Source organism: Narcine bancroftii, chromosome 3 (assembly GCF_036971445.1).
Source record: "Narcine bancroftii isolate sNarBan1 chromosome 3, sNarBan1.hap1, whole genome shotgun sequence".
In the NCBI taxonomy this organism is placed as follows: domain Eukaryota; kingdom Metazoa; phylum Chordata; class Chondrichthyes; order Torpediniformes; family Narcinidae; genus Narcine; species Narcine bancroftii.
This window is the reverse complement of record NC_091471.1, coordinates 305,060,045-305,077,222: the sequence shown is the minus strand read 5'-3', so window position 1 is coordinate 305,077,222 and position 17,178 is coordinate 305,060,045. Positions and strand designations below refer to the sequence as shown.

General features: G+C 41.7%; 1 protein-coding gene across 20 annotated transcripts in view; it reads right to left on the bottom strand.

Annotated features, from left to right (window-relative positions):
• The window catches only part of LOC138759021 (receptor-type tyrosine-protein phosphatase S-like), a 449,917-nt gene that overhangs the window by 130,767 nt on the left and 301,972 nt on the right, over positions 1 to 17,178 (bottom strand). For 16 of the 20 annotated variants that reach the window (XM_069928794.1, XM_069928793.1, XM_069928795.1 and 13 more), the window contains one exon: positions 10,810 to 11,003. The exons of the other annotated variants lie outside the window; for them this stretch is intronic. In XM_069928794.1, the coding sequence (XP_069784895.1) occupies positions 10,810 to 11,003 (194 nt within the window). The remainder of the gene's footprint in view (positions 1 to 10,809; positions 11,004 to 17,178) is intronic. 20 annotated transcript variants of the gene reach the window in all.

Below are 17,178 nucleotides of genomic sequence, written 5' to 3'. Positions count from 1 at the left end.
ACAAGGATAAGGCCATCCTCCAAAAACTTTGGGACTAGAAGTGATCTTCTTCAACTATGGTTAGAAGAAATGTGAAATAAACTGCGACTTATTGTCATTGGAGATTAATTTCAGCCCCTTTGTGTGGACAATGTGTTCCCATTGTCTGCAGACTTTCCTGTTTAACTTCTTGAGTAACGAGTTTCGACAAAACTTTTGCCCAACTGGCAAAAATTTAACAATAATTTCCAAGATGTCTCTGTATTCTCTTCAGTTTTCCAGGCAGTCCATCGAGGACATCTACATGAAGTGGTGTCTTAAAAAAGCCGGCTCTCTCTTCAAAGACCCCCACCACCCAGGCCATGCCCTCTTCACTCTGCTACCATTGGAGCAAAGGTACAGGAGCCTAAAGATAAGCACTCAGTGGCACAAGGACAGCTTCTACTCCACTGCCATCAGATTCCTGAATAATCAATGAACCAAAGACACTGCCTTACTTTTCGTACACTAATATTGTTATTATTTTTTTTATATAGTAGGTTACATTGTTAAGTGTAAAGGCAGGAACAGAGGGAGTGAATGGAAGTGATGGGGATGGGTATTTGGGATAGGGAAGTTAGGGCTGGAAGGAGAGGCACAATTGAGCTGATTCAGGCAACCATGACACAACGTCATAAGCAGATATACACATCCCTTATTTTTAAAATCATCCTTTTTTCCTATGAAATGGCTATGGTGCTAAATGATGACATCTTTCCTGAGAGGACCTGAGGCCACTTAGCAATGGAGCAGGCATTTCCATAATTTCCTATCCATGGAACCATTAAGGTGATTCTCAATGAATAGCTTGAAGCATCAGAAGGTTCAAAATTCTACGATTTTTTTTGTGGATTTTACAAATTGCTGCTGCCCACGAAGTTTTGTGAGTTGGCTAATGAAGTTAATAGCAATTTCCTTTTTAATGAGTGAAGAATTTTCCTGAGCTATTGATCAAATCTTTTATTGGTTGCCAACAAAGCTTGAATCTCTACATCTTTTGGTGGTACCTAATCTATTTTATAGGTTGGTTCAGCTGTGAAGTTAAAAGTAAAATTCTCTATTTTGATATTTGAACCAAGTCATTTCCACAAAATCTCCTTCATGTTTACTGTTACAGTAAATTAGGGTTCAAGGATATTGTCAAGATCTGAAAGGATTTGACAAGCGGGTACAATTATGAGGTTACATTTATACTAGAACTGTCTGCAACACGAGATGGACCACACCTTGATTGCTAGGCATCAATATGGAAAGGTGACTGTGCTGACGAGGGTACAGAGCAGGTTTATGAGGATGTTGTAGGTGTCCGACAACTGAAGCAATGGGATAAGATTGAATGCAGCAGATAGGGCTGTTGCTGGACAATTTCAATGACCTGTGTTCGATTCTGACCTTGGGTGCTGCCTGTTTGGAGTTTGCACATCATCCCTGTGAAAGTGTGGGTTTCTCCCGGGCCCTCCGGTTTCCTCCCATATCCGAAAGATGTGCTAGTCAGTAGGTTAACTGGCTGCTGTAAATGACTCCAAATGCAGGCAAGTGGTAGGAGAATGGACATCTGAGAGAGAATCGATTGAAGAGAAACTAATTTGGGGTTGGGTGGGGGGAGCAGGAGGAATGGGAATGCTTTGCGTATTATGTTGTAAGGAAATAGGTTGGAATTGTTTTCTATGGAAGAGGGGTATTTGAAATGAAGTATATAAAATTATAAGAGATATAATAAATAAAAATTGGTTTTCCTTATCATGGAAGGCATGGATTTAAATGTTTGACAGAGTGAGATGTGGATTTTTTTTCCCACCTAGAATTAGTAAATGTCTGGAACTCTCTGCCTGTTAATGCAATAAGTGTATACTTAAGGATCCATAAGCTGGAGCATGTGATTAAATTGAAGGATTCTTTCACTACCAGCATGGAAACAATGGGCAGAATGGACATCTCTGTGCTCACAGATCCCTCTAGTTTTTTTTAATCAGTTTGTGGCCCATTATCTGGAGAAGAGATTATATAGAATACTTCCATGTTGAGAAGTAGTTTGAGTGACTGCATTGGGTGCACTGAGAATGGGGTTCATAAATAACTGACTCCCATCAAAGATCAAGTCAAGGACCTGAGGAATATTTTTACATTGAATGATTGAAATAGGCACAATTAAAAACCGGTTTGGTGTGTGAGAAGGTAACTAAGGGATATGGAGGCCAAATAGCTTTAGATTTTTTGGTATAGATGGGCAGATACTGACAGATGAAACAACTGCAAACAGACGACTTTCATAAGACTAAGTCTAATAAACGTTTGGTCAAACATTAGACAGAGAAATCACTAATTTGCATGGCTATAGCAGGGCCCATTGATTAAATCTAAACCAAACAATACAAGACATTGCACACAAATAATATTACAGACAAGTGATTAGATTTTGTCTGTAGCTGGAGTTTCATTTAATTGATTACAGTTAGTGTGATGCCCATCTACTGGATGCTTGTACAATTTTATGCTGATTCGCTGAAGAAATTCACCAACTGGAGTATTAGGTGTAGAAATAGCTAAAGGATATCAAATTCACTTGGTCCATCTTTGGCAACTCCCTCCCCTGCTCAATCTCACTGTCTCCATTTTGTGAGAAAAACTCACGACAGACATCTTTTATAAACCCACCAACTCCCACAGTTACCTTGACCTCACATCTTCCCACCCGGCCTCCTGTAAGGATTCCATTCCTTTCTCTCAATTCCCCCATCACTGCTGCATCTACTCCACAGGGGCTCCCATTCCAGGATATCTAAGATGACCTCCTTCAGAAAACATGGCTCCCCTCTATTGCATTAACTCAGTCATCGCACGGATCTCCTCCATTTCCCCCAAATCAGCCCTTGACCTCTCCTCCCAGGTGCAAGAACGACAGGATTCTCCTCGTCTTTACCTACTCACTAGCCTCCACATCAAACTCATTATTCTTTGCAATTTCTGCCATCTACAATGGGATCCCACCACCAGACACATCTTCCCCTCCCACACTTCTCATTTCCACAGGGATTGTTTCCTCTGCAGCTCCATTTTTGCACTCATCCCTTCCTACCAATTGTTCCCCTGTGACCGCAAGAAGTGGTACATTTGTATTTACATCTCCTCTGTCACCACTATTAGGGCCCAAAACAGTCCTTGCAAGTGAAGCAACATGAATCTGTGGCTGTCATTTACTGCATTCAGTGCTCCAGTTGCAGCCTCCTCTACATTGGGGAGACTGGACGCAGATGGGGAGATTGTTTCAGTGAGCACATTCACTTTGTCCATTGCCACAGAAAGGATCCCCAAATGCCCAACTATTTCAATTTCACACCTTATTGCCACACGGATATGCCTGTACTGCCAAGTTGAAGCCACATGCAAATTTATGGAACAATACCTTATATACCATCTTGGCACTCTTCAACCAGACGGCATCAATATTTCTGTTAACCCTCTCCCCCGGTCCCTCTCTGTCCCTCATCTCTTCAGTGTCCCCCACCCCCTTCCTTCTCCTATCACTTCTTAGCTTTTTGCTTTTCTACCCGCCCACCAATGACCATTTACCCATTACCCTACATTCGCCCCTTCAGCACCCCAAAAGAAGGGCTCAAAGCTGACACATCCTCCGGATGATGCGTGACCTACTGAGTTTCTCCAGCACTTTTGTGTACTGCACTAAACCCCAGCATCTGCAGATTTTCTTGCTTAGAACATAAAACACTACAGCCCAGTACAGGCCCTTCAGCCCTCGATGTTGTGCCGACCCATTATTATCACAATTTGAAGATGTATGGTGCTCCTGAGACACCCTGTCTGGAATCTGAAAGTCGTCATTCGATTCATATCTATATAGTTTATACGTTAACCTTGTTTAGAGGTTTCCTTTCTTTTTATTATTAGTAAGATAAATTAGATAAAGATGGGTTTAACTGTGAATCATTAATATTGATCATATCGCAGAATAAGATGAAAACACCTGAGAAGTACAAAATCACTTTTTAAAAAATATAATGGAATTTTATCTATTTTCCATTCAAGATTAATTTTGGTTTTATTATGAGGAATTGATTAACTGTTAACTCAATATAATCATGGAATTTGATAATTTGAATGGGATAAATTACGTAAATAATTATGGTTATACTTTTGATTTAACATTTTTTTATGATATGTTTAATTATATGATTTGATTTGTAATTAATGGCAATAAATGCAATAAAACACAATAAAAGTATTTTCAAAAGAAAAGAAAGAAAAAAATTCTAAACCCTCCCTACTCTAATATTTCTTCCATCCATGTGCCTGTCTAAGAGTCTTTTAAATGCCCCTGATGTTTCAGTCTCCACCACCATCCCTGGCAAGGCATTCCAGGCACCTAGAACTCCCTGTGTAAAAGAAACCTAGCCCTGATGTCTCCCCTAAACTTCCCTCCCTTCACTTTGTACTCTAGTCCTCTGGTGTTTGCTATTCCTGCCCTGGGAAAAAAGCTGTTATCATGCCTCTTATAATCTTGTGGACCTCTATCAAGTCTCATCTCATCCTTCTACACTCCAAAGAGAGAAGTCCCAGCTCTGCTAACCTTGCCTCATAAGACTTGCTTTCCGATCCAGGCAAGATCCTGGCAAATCTCCTCTGTACCATCTCCATAGTTTCCACATCCTTTCTATAATGAGGTGATCAGAACTGAACACAATACTTAAAATATGGTCTCACCAGAGATTTGTTGAGTAGCAACATGACCTCTCAACTCCTGAACTCAATCCCCCATTAATGATGCCCAACATCCCATCGGACTTAACTATCCTACAAACCTGCGCGGTGACCTTGAGGGATGTATGGATCTCGACCATAAGCTCCCTATGTTCATCTGCAGTGCACCGTTATTCCTGTATTCAGCCATGTTTGTCCTTCCAAAATGCATCACCTCACACTTATCCAGATTACTTAGGTAGAGGGAAGGTATTATTTTGTCCATTGAAATTCCATGAAATAGAAGAGCTCAAATCCCTCTCCAGAGACTCGATATTGAGTGAATGCTGCTCTGCAGGGAATGCTTTGGTTAAGGCTGAGTTGCTTAATCTAAGATAGCACCTTGCTGTCCAAGGTGAATATAATTTTAAAGAAATGGGGCATTAGCCTCTGTGATCTTGCCAAAACTCCTAAATAGACTTCCTTATCATTATCACTCTGCTGTTTCAAGGAGTCTGCATTTCTTTTTATCTATTAATTTTCCAGATCTGGGGATTGCTGGCAAAGAGGGCACTTACAGCCATTCCCTAATTGCCTTCAAGACAGTGATGGAGCACCATCATCCTCAACTACTGCAGTCTTCAGGACAAGGTGTTCCCACAAGGCTGCTGGGTGGGAAGTTCCAAGATTTCACACCTTGCAATGATGATGAAGCCACAACTACTTCCCAGTCAGGTTGGTGTACCATTTAAAGGGCAACCTTCAGGTTGTGCTGTTCTTGAACACTTGCTGCCCTTCTCCTACTTGATAGAAGAGTTCACAGGTTGTTGGAGTGGTCCAGCCAAAGAACTACAAGACCAAGAAGTAGGAGCAGGACAAGGCGATTTGGCCCATCGACTCTGCTCCATCATTCAAATCACAGCTGATGTATTTTCCCATTAACCCCATTCTCCTGCCTTCTCTGCATTACCTATGATCCCCTATAGTACATTATGAAGATGGTGCATGCTGCTGCCATGTTGCATCAGTAGTGGATCCAATGAAATTTCAGGATGAACGAGATGTCAGTCAAACAGGTTGGTGTGTCCTGCACGCTGTCATGGTTCCTCAGTGTTGCTAAAGCTGCACTCATCAAGGCAAAGTTGAGAGCATCCCATTGGTCTCCTGGACCCGCCCCTTGTAATCAGTGGATGTGGAGTGTCATCAGGTGAGTCATTCACTGCAGTAGCCTGATAATGGGTAGAAGGCAGGAGAATGCAGTTGATAGAAAAGTACATCAGCCATGATTCAAGTGGTGGCGCAGGCTTGATGGGCTGAATGGCTTAATTATGCTTCCATGTCTCATTCTTTAATGCTTCTGCACCTTCAGTATTTAATGTGACCAATTGAGTTGCTGGTTATTATTAATTCAAGGATGGTGATAGGAGTGACTTGGTGATGGGAATATTAGGTGGTTAGATTCTCCATGGTCATTGATTGGCACCTGTGTGGCTTAAAAATTGATTGAAAATTGAAAGGGCTGGATGGGTTGGAGTTTGCAAAATGTGTGCACGATAGCTTTTTACATCAATACAACTAGAGAGGGAGCTGTGTTGGATTTACTGTTGGGGAATGAGATGGGTCACGTGACAGAGGTATGTGTGGGGGAGCACTTCAGGTCCAGTGATCATAGTGCCGTTAGCTTCAAGGTAATTATGGAAAGGGATCGGTCTGGGCCTAGAGTTGAGGTTTTTGAGTGGGGAAAAGCTAGGTTTGAGGAAATACGAAAGGATATACAAGGGGTGGATTGGGACAATTTGTTTTCTGGGAAGGATGTAATAGAGAAATGGAGGTCTTTTAAAGAGTACAAAATCTTTATATACCTGTCAGGTTGAAAGGCAAGGTAAAATGTTTGAGAGAGCCATGGTTCTCAAGGGATATTGGAAACTTGGTTTGAAAAAAGAGGGAGTGCTACAATAAATATAAGAAACAGGGAAAAGAAGAGATGTTTGGGTAGTATATTGAATGTAAAAAGAATCTTAAAGAAATTAGAAAAGGTAAAAGAAGGTGAGGTGGCTATAGCAAGCAGGGTGAAAATAAATCCAAAGGGTTTCTACAAATTTGTAAACAAAAGGAAAGTGAGAGATAAAATTGGTCCAATAGAGAATCAGAAAGGACAAATGTGTGTGGAGCCAAAAGAGATGGGGGAGGTCTTGAACAATTTCTTTTATTTCAGTATTTACTGAGGAGAAGGATATTAAACTGTGCAGGGTAAAGGAAGCAAAAGGGGTAAATATGGAGACTATAGTGATTAAGAAAGAGGTAGTACTGGAGCTTTTGAAACATATAAAGCTGGATAAGTCTCCAGGTCCTGACAGGATTTTCCCAGGACCTTGAGAGAAGTTAGTGAGGAAATAGCAGTGGCTCTGGCAGTGATTTTTCAAATGTCATTAGAGATGGGTATAGTGCCGGAGGATTGGCGTGTTGTGCATGTGGTTCCTTTGTTTAAAAGGGTTTGAGGAGCAAGCCTAGCAATTATCGGCCTGTAAGTTTGACGTCTGTGGGAGGTAAATGGATGGAAAGCATTCTTAAAGATATAAGTATATAGAGAGACAGTGTCTAATCAGGGACACTCAACACAGATTTGTGTGTGGAAGGTCGTGTTTGACCAATCTTGTTGAACTTTTTGAAGAGCTGACTAGGAATGTTGATGAGGGTAGAGCAGTGGATGTTGACTATATGGTCTTCAGTAAGGCCTTCGATAAGGTTCCGCATGGGAGGTTAGTTAGGAAGGCTAAGTCCTTGGGTATTAATTTGGAGATAGTCAAATGGATTCAACAGTGGCTGGAAGGAAGGTGCCAGAGAGTAGTAGTAGATAATTGTTTGTCAGGATGGAGGCCGGTGACAAGCGGTGTACCTCAGGGTTCGGTATTGGGACCATTGCTGTTTGTCATACATATTAATGATTTGGAGGATGGGGTGGTAAATTGGATTAGTAAATATGCAAATGATACTAAAATAGGGGGAATTGTGGATGATGAAGAGGGTTTTCAAAGATTGCAGATGAATTTAAACTGCTTAGAGGAGTGGGCAGAAAGATGGCAGATGGAGTTTAATGCTAATAAGTGGAAGGTGCTTCATTTTGGAAAGAATAATCAAAGCAAGACATATGTGGTAAATGGGAGGGAATTGAAGAATGCAGAGGAACAGAAAGATCTAGGAATAATGGTGCATTGTTCCCTGAAGGTAGGAGCGCATGTGGATAGGGTGGTGAAGAAGGCCTTTAGTATGCTTGCTATATAAATCAGTGAATAGAATATAGGAGTTGGGAAGAAATGATAAAACTGTACAAGGCATTGGTGAGGCCAAATTTAGAGTACTGTGTGCAGTTCTGGTCACCGATTTATAGGAAGGATATTAACAAGATAGAGAGAGAGTGCAGAGAAGATTTACAAAAATGTTGCCTGGGTTTCAGCATCTGGAATACAAAGAAAGATCGAGCAAATTAGGTCTTTATTCCTTGGAATGTAGAAGGGTGAGAGGGGATTTGATAGAGATGTTTAAGATAATGAGAGGGATAGATAGAGTTGATGTGGAAAGACTTTTCCCATTGAGAGTAGGAGAGATGGATACAAGAGGTCATGGGTTGAGAGTTGAAGGGCAAAGGTTAACATGAGGGGGAACTGCGTTACTCAGAGAGCGGTTACTGTGTGGAATAGACTTCCGGGAAAGATGGTGGAGGCAGGGTCAATTTTGTCATTTAAGAAAGAGTTGGATAAGACAGGAGGGGGATGGAGGGATATGGGCAGAGTGCTGGTAAGTGGGATTAGAGGAGGGTACTTGGATTAGTGCGGACTAGAAGGCCCAAATTGGCCTGTTTCCATGCTGTAATTGTTATATGATTATATATGGTTAAATGTTACTAGTGACTACTCAGTCTATGTTGGGATGTTCAAGTCTTTCTGTGTCTGGGGATAGTTGATGAGGAGTTGTGAATGGAATTCAACATCGTGTGACTATCAGTGAACATCTTCACTACTGACCATTACGATGGTTATTAATGAAGCAGAAGATGGTCGGGTCTTAGACACTGCCTTGGGAATTCCTGCAGCTCTGCTGATTGGAGTCTTCACGATATAAATATAACCATTAAAATGTTTTCCCCTTGATACGCATTTGACTTGTGTCTTACCAGGGCTCCTTGATGCCAGACAAAGGTGCTGTCTTGATGCCTGGGGCAGTCACTCTCACCTCACCTCTGGAATTCTGCAACATGGTCCATTTTTGGAGGTCTGAAGTTTGGAGTGGCCTTATAGTAACCCACACTATGCATTATCAGAGGGGATGTATTTTCCCTAATAACTTCTGTCAATTTGCTGATTATTGAGAGTGGACAGTTTGGGCAGTAATTAACTGGATGGGATTTTAAATTTAGACATACAGACATATAGCATGGAAACAGGACATTTGGGCCCAAGAGTCCATGCTGCCCAATTTACACTCCTGGTACGTTTCGAACAGTGGGAAGAAACTGGAGTACCCAAGGAAAACCCATGTAGGCATGGGGAGAACATACAAACTCCTTACGTACAGCATGGGATTTGAACCCTAGCTCTGATCGCTGGCGCTGTAAAGGCTTTGCGCTAACCGCCAAGCCAACCGTGCCCCCCCTGCTTCTTGTGGACATCAGTTTGCTGCCCATGACAACACTGAATGTAGTTCAGTGATTGTGAAACTCTGAGATTGTGAAACACCCAGAGGATCTGAAAAAATCCTTTTTAGTAATGGTCAACCCTTGACGTGCACCAAGGTATGCAACCATCAGAACTTGCATTAGAATCTCACCACTATTAGAATTTGCACATTTTTATGGCCTTATTGAATGAGTAAGAACTGTATTATGTGACACAACCTGAGCACGATTAACATTAAACAGACAGATTTGTATTTCTATTACCTCTATTCATACATCTCTCAAATCACTTAACATGCAATCACATGGACATTTGCAGTTCTACAGTAACCATTTTGTACAAAGGATGATCCCACCAACATGAATAAAATGTCGCAGCAGCTTATCTATTTATTGATTCCACTTGAGGAAAGACTCATTTGGGACACATGGAGAACTTTCTGCTCATCAGCAGGTTTTATGGGAACTCTTAAATTCACTGGAACGGATGTCAAAGGACAATGCCCAAATTATGACCTCACCTTGATCATGTGACTTCCTGAATTGGAGTCAATGCACCACTTAAGCAACAAGGCACGCACCTCACTTTCTCAAAGCCAGAACATTCTGCTTCATTGCCCAGGTTGTTTCAGCTTGCCCATTTTTTGAGTCCTTATTATCGGAGTGTCAACATAAGCATTCGGCATTAGGCAGAATTGACTGGGCTTGGCACATTCTATCCCGATGGATAACTGTAATGTGCTCCAGACCTTAATATTAGGTTATTCATTTGGTTGGACCACCTACCCTGGAAAGTGGTGCATTCTGACTTGGTAACGTCTTATCTTTGCTTGATCCCACCAATTACAAAGCACAAAGTCACCTCACTATCAAAGCACAGAGATGCAGGACGACGGAGTGCTCAATGCACAGATGCTGGCTCTTTGAAAGAGCTACCAGTTACTCCCACTCCCCTATTATGTTCACTTATGTCCTGTAAATTTGCCTTTTCAAACAGTTGCAGGCTCTATTTCAATATTTAAGAAAAATTTGGATAGGTACATGGATGGGGAGGGGAATAGGAGTCTGTGGTCCAGATGCATGTAAATGGGATCAGACAGAATAATAGATTGGCTCAGACTAGATGGGCCAAAGGGTCTGTTTCTGTACTTAGTGTTCTGAGATTCTACCATGCATGGGAGACCATAACAACTTAGTAAGCAGAATTCTCCCCAGCCATCCCTAGCTTTATAGCTGCAAATGGTTGATTCTAATTCAGGCAGATTAAATACCAGTTTCAACCAAAAGCAGAGGACTATCTGCCCCAGTTATTTCTGTATTATACACATGGTTACTTAATAAATCATGTGTGACTCCCTACTATCTTATATCCGTTTCTGCAGTGGTAGTACCGACCACCACCACTCTTCAGATTGCTTCCTAACCTGTGCATCAGCCAGCATAATGTCCTTTATCAGTGGCCGTCCCTTGGCCTCTCCATCCTCCACTTCCACGTAGTGCACCTGGTAGCCACGGATCTGGCCGTGTTGTCTGTTCGGGACGGGAGATCGCCACATTACCTTCAAGGCGGTGGAGTTTAATGCTGCGACCTCCACCTTGCGAGGTGGAGCACTGGGCACTGCAGGAATAACATGCAGGGCATCAGAAAGGAGAAAAAGAAATCACACCTCTATTTCAACAAGTTGACTGTCAACAATTTTGGAATTAAAAGGCTAAATGTTAATTCAATGTAAATCAGGAATAGTAATTAGCCAAGAGAAAGTATTATGAGCCCATACCTGCTTTGAAAAAATCACAAAAAAAACCCCTCAGATGGGTGTTTCTCCATTTTTATATACTTTCTCTGCCATAATAAGTTACCAACCCAATTCCAATTAAGCACAAGAATTAGAGAGAAGCTTCAAGATCAGCGGAACTCAACCCAACTTTACAATGGAACTCGATCAGACCTTAGAGAACAATCTAAGGTCTGGCATTCAGAGATGGATTTCCACATCGAGCAGGGGACTACACCAATCTGATCTCCACTGCTGGCCAGCTAGTCTCATCTTGTCCACATTTTGAGGTCTGGCACTGTGATGATGTAATGGGGGGGGGGGGGGGGTGGTGTGGCGTATTATACTGACTGCTTGCTATTGGCTATGGCTGTAGAGATACTCCACCCTACTGGTATAACAGATGGAGATGCTTTCCCACTGGCCAGTTTAGAGGTGGTTCTAGTCTGTTAATAAAGGCCCTGTATTGGTATAATATTTGACTGTTCCATGTCTATGGCATATCAATTTTATTAACAAACTAGAACCACCTCTAAACTGGCCAGTGGGAAAGCATCTCCATCTGTTATACCAGTAGGATGGAGTATCTCTACAGCCATAGCCAATAGCAAGCATTCAGTATAATGACCCCCCCCCCCCCCCCCCACTACATCATCACAGGCACACAGATGTTCACATGGATTCTGCATCAGGTCTATTTCTATCTGTAGAAGACCAAACCTGGACTAATCCTCAGATGTCACCAACTAACCATAGAATCAACTAGGAAATTAGCACCACCTTGCTCCTGGTGGGAGGTGCAACAGAAAGAAGTGGAAACGTGAAAAAAAAAATGGGAATAACAGAAAAATTGTAACTTTGGAAGAGGTAGCTTTAGAGATAGTGAAATATAATGGAAATCTCAGAGTCTCAATTGAAATGGCTTTAGCAATAATTAATGCCCTGGTTATCTTTCAGAATCCTGTAGATTCTGGAATTCCCCCTGTGGATTGGTGGGGGGGGGGGGGTGTGGTTTAGCAAACTTAAGATCATTGTTTAAGAATGAGGAGACAACAGCAAACTACAAGGAAGGAGATACTCTTACATCCATTGCAAGGAAAGTGCTGGACTTTTACCTTGATGGTTATAATAATGGAAATACTTGTAAAGAATAATAGGATTGAGTAGAGTCAACACACATTTACGAAAGGAAAATCACGCTACACTAATCTCCTGGAATTCTTTGAGGATGTGACATAAAAGGTAGACAAGGGTGAATAAGTAGAGGTAGTTTATTTTGGAATTTCAGAAGATCTTTGATAAGGTCCCATAAAAGCGGTTGGTCAACAAGTTGAGCGTAGACATGAATTGACAATTGGTTATTGGTTAGAAAGAAAAGAGTGGGGATAAATGGGTCTCTTGCGGGTCTCATCAGAGGGATCAATGCTTGAGCCCAACTATTTATGATCTACATCAATGGTATGTCTGAGTGATTCATATTTGTTGATGATTCAGAGGTAGATGGGGTAGTGAGTAGGGAAGTGATGTAAAGAAGCTTCAAGGTAATATGGATGAGTGAGTGGGCAATGACATGGAAAATAATGTGGAAAAGTATGAAGTTATCCACTATGTTGCTCAGTGCAGAAAGTAGAGCATTTTTGATACAGTGAGAGGCTGAGCAATAATGATTTTCAAAGGGATCCAGGGTTTTTTTGTAGACGTCCTGAACAAGCACTTAGGACAAGTTGTTTGTAAGCCTTTATTACCAGAAGATTAAGAATTGGAATTAAAAAATCTTACTGCAAATTTACAGGGTCTTGATAAGGATGTATTTGGAGTATTACGTATAATTTTTATTTTTTTTAACCAAAATAAAGGACATACTTGTCACAGAGAGAGTGCAGTGAAGATTAACTGGACTGGTCTCTATTATGGCAGCTTTATTTGTATAAGGAAAGATTGTGTGGACTCGCATATGTTCTCGAGTTTGGTAGAATGACATCAATGAAAGAGAAAATTCTGGGAGGGCTCAACAGTCTGGATTCTGAGATGGTTCTATTGGATGAGGTGTCAAACCACAGTCTTGTTATAAGAAGTTGGCCATTTAGGACTGAGATGAGGAGCATTTCATCATTCAACAGGTGGTGAATTTTTGGAATTGTCTATCTTGGATGGTTGTGGAGATTTAGATATCGAGTCCACTCACAACAGAGAATGACGGGTTGCCCAGTATTAAGGGAATCATGGTCAATGGGGTTATGAGGAAAATGGGATTAATTTTGATCAGTGGCAGACGAGACTTGAAGAGACGGATCTTAAGGTTCTTTAAAAGAAGTGAAGGTATTTTAGCAGAGTTCTAATGTGTAGGCAAAAGTGTGGCAGTTTAAAGCACAGTTATCAGTGACGACAACTTGAAATTTGTTGAACGCAAGGCCAAGTGTCCAAAGAACACGGCAAATGGAAAAAGGGAATATTGAGAGAAATAACTTTAGGTAGAAATTAACAAAATCAATGACCAAGCAACATGTTTACAAAACTTTTTATCTAAAATGACAAGATCCATAAGTCAAATACAACCATCTAATCAATATCACTTTGCTCCTATTAATAATGTTCACAGAAGAAAACTACAAAACACCACATGCTAATTATGTTTCATGGCTTTCTGTTCGATCTTGATTTCTGTTAAACAAACTACCACTTTGGATCATGTTGGGAATAGTTAGGTGCACTTGTTAGCAAATAATTTTGATGAACCTGCAACACTGCTTCTAGATAGAGTAGGACACTTTCTTTTCTTTCAATTTTCTTTGTTCTTTCCTGTCTATTTTTCTTGCCTCTGTTGAGTATTGGTTCTAGTGTAAGGCCAGGGATAACAGGTCATGTTCCATCTGTGAACGGGCAGGTAAACTGAGTGCATGAGGGCCTCCTGAAATCCGAGCCCTCATCTCCTCAACTGAGAATCATACGCTGGGTAGCAATCAGGAAAGAGGTTTCAGCTGAGCTGTCCTCCTCTCCTGATCTCATACCCACTGAGAAGTGCAGGATGGTCTCCAATTAGGCCTGGTATTTTGCTGAGAAGGACTACTTTCACACAGGTAGCTTATTCAACAACTCAAGAAGCCACTTGGCCCTTTGGGTCCATGCTGGCTCCCAACATAACAATCCCATCAGTCCCACTCCCCTTACTTCCCTGCACCCTTGCAACTTATTCCCCTTCAGGCATGCCCACCAACTCCCCCTTTGATTCATTTTTCTGCTGCCTTAGTTCCGGTAAGTTCTATTTTACCATTTGCATTGCAATCCATTATCTATCTGCCATTTTATCCTCCAGTTCAGTAAAGGGAGTCAAAGAGTTATACAGATATAGCAAGGAAAATTGCTCCTTCAGCCCAATGAACGTACACCAATTGGACTGGAGACATGCTTCTTCTGTCTCAAGAAGGCAACAGAATCATAAATAATTCCCATCATCCTGGTCACAATACCTCTCACTGCGTCCTTCAGGCAAAATGTCCAGAACCCTGAAGGCCAGCACCTCTAGGTTTAATGACAGTTTTTTAAATCCTCAACAGCTCTCTGAACCCTAACCATAAACTATTCCGGGATCACCAAAAGATCTGTCAGCACTACTGAAACATCCTTTATTTTACCTTGCACAAACTGCTACCGTGAGAGTGAGTGAGAAGGGATACTTTTAAACAGTGAGTTCTGAGCTTGTTTGTTTTCTAGTGACAGGTGTGGCTGTGAGAAATGCCAGTAGAAGGCGACTATAATTAACTAGCCAATAAAAGGAAGCTTCAGTGGCCCATCCATTATGGAGAAGCAAGTTTAACAGTGGGACTTGGGCTTGAGAGGTTTCACAGGGAACCACACAAGACCATTAAACCCTTCTCTTTAAACCACTCAAACACACTAAATATCTAGTACCAGAGGGTGGTAATTCTGTGGAATTTGTTGCCACAGACAGTTGTAGAGGCCAGGTCAGTAGGTGTATTTAAGACAGAGATTGATTGGTTCTTGATTAGCCAGGGCATCAAAGGTTATGGGGAGAAGGGCGGGCAATGGGACTGTGTGGGGAAAATGGATCAGTTCATGATTGAATGGTGGGACAGAGTTGCAAGGCTGAATGGCCTATTTCTGCTCCTATGTGGTCTTACACTGGGTTAGTATCTGAGACAAAATAAGGTGTTGGCAACACAGCAGTAAAATAAGATACCAAAGTACAACTAATTAAATCAAGTAGGAATGCAGGGTCAGGTGACGTACTGATGCTGCATGAAGTGGGAGCTATTGGAGTTCCAGGTGACTGCATCTTCATTGTGTGTTTGAGGAACTTGGGCTGAAAGCTGATGAGCTGGAAACTGAGCTTCAAACACATCAGGACAAGGTCACACTTTTGCTTCCCTGTCCCTGAATGTAAGGGCTGCTGGGCAATTTCTGCTGATGGCTAATCTTTGACTGCCTTATGCAGACTAAATGCAATTTTGTGTAATATTATGTTGGCTTTATTGCATGACAATAAAAGAATCTTGGTCTGAGCTCTGTTAGTGAGACAGGTAGGGTGATCAAAGAGGTTTGCTGGAGGAGCCTCAGCCCTTGAGCACATCCACCAAGCTGGAGATTCTTGCTTCCTGTGTGGGTGAGAGAGGAGCTGTAGGAGGAATGAGCACAGGGAGTCATTCAAGAGGAATGAGGGAAAAGAATTTAGCAGGGAATAGTAAAGATGGGAATGGACACTATTTTCTGTAACGAGGATTGAGAGTCCCAAAGGCTGTGTGGCCTGCCTGATGCCTAGGTTTGGGACATCTCATCAGTTTGTAGAGAATTTGGACTGGGAGAGCAAAGATTCAGTTGTTGTGGTCCCTGTGATACCTAGAGATTAGATCAAGGAAGAAGATGTGCTGAAGGAATTTGAGCAGCTAGGGACTAAATTTTAAAAAGTCAAAGGTAATAATCTCTGGATTGCTACCTGAGCCAATGTGCAAATCAGCACAGAATTGCTAAGATTAGAGATTGGGAGAAGTGGTTTGAATTCCTTGTACATTTGCACCAGTATTAAGGAAGGAGAGATCTCTTTCGATGGGACAGGCTCCACCTGAACTGTAATGGGATTAAGGCCATGGGGAATTGGGTAGTGGACAGGACTTTAAACTGAATAGCGAGGGGGCAGAGGGATGGGTTTAATAGATTGGAAAACCATAGATTTAGGGAAGGAGAGTGCAGGAGAGGTTATTAAAGTCTCTAGAATAATAGGACAGAAGTTTAGAATATGATTACATTTTAAACTCTGCCAATGCTGAGACAAATGTGAGAAGGGTGGTGAATATGGGACTGAAGGTGCTGTAGGAAGGTGTTGAATACATGCAGTGGGCTTAATGAGATGTTGGTGACGGAGAATCTGCTGGGAGATGAATACCCAAGGTTGCATATTCAATCGAAAAGAGAAGTAGAGAGGTGGCTTGGCTCTGTGGTAACAAATGTTATTCATTCTTCATTGAGAAGGGACATAGGATTAGAATTTGTCGATTCCTTGTGGATAGAGTTGAGAAACTGCAAATGTAAAAATACCCTGATTGGTGTTGAATTCAGGCCTCCACATAGCAATCAGGATGAAAGGTGTAAATTACAACAGGAGTTAGAAAAGCATGTAAAAGTTGACAATTTTACAGTGGTCATGGGGGATTTTAGTATATAGCTGGAGTGGGGAAATCAGATTGGTACTGGATCCCAAGAGATGGAATTTGTGGAATACCCATGAGATTGCTTTTTATGGGGCCCGGACTAGGGGGAAGGCAATTCTTGATTTGGTACTATGGAAAGAACAGATTTTAATTAGGGATCTTAAGGTTAAAGAAATGTTAGGAGGTAGTGAATACCCTATGATAAAATGATCTCTGCAGTTTGAGAGGGAGAAGCTAAAGTTGGATGCGCTCGTATTGAGTAGAGGTAACTACAGAGGCCTGAGAAAGGAGGTGGCTAAAGTTGATTGGATGGAGACCTCAGCAGGGAAAACTGTAGAGCAGTTTCTGGGAATAA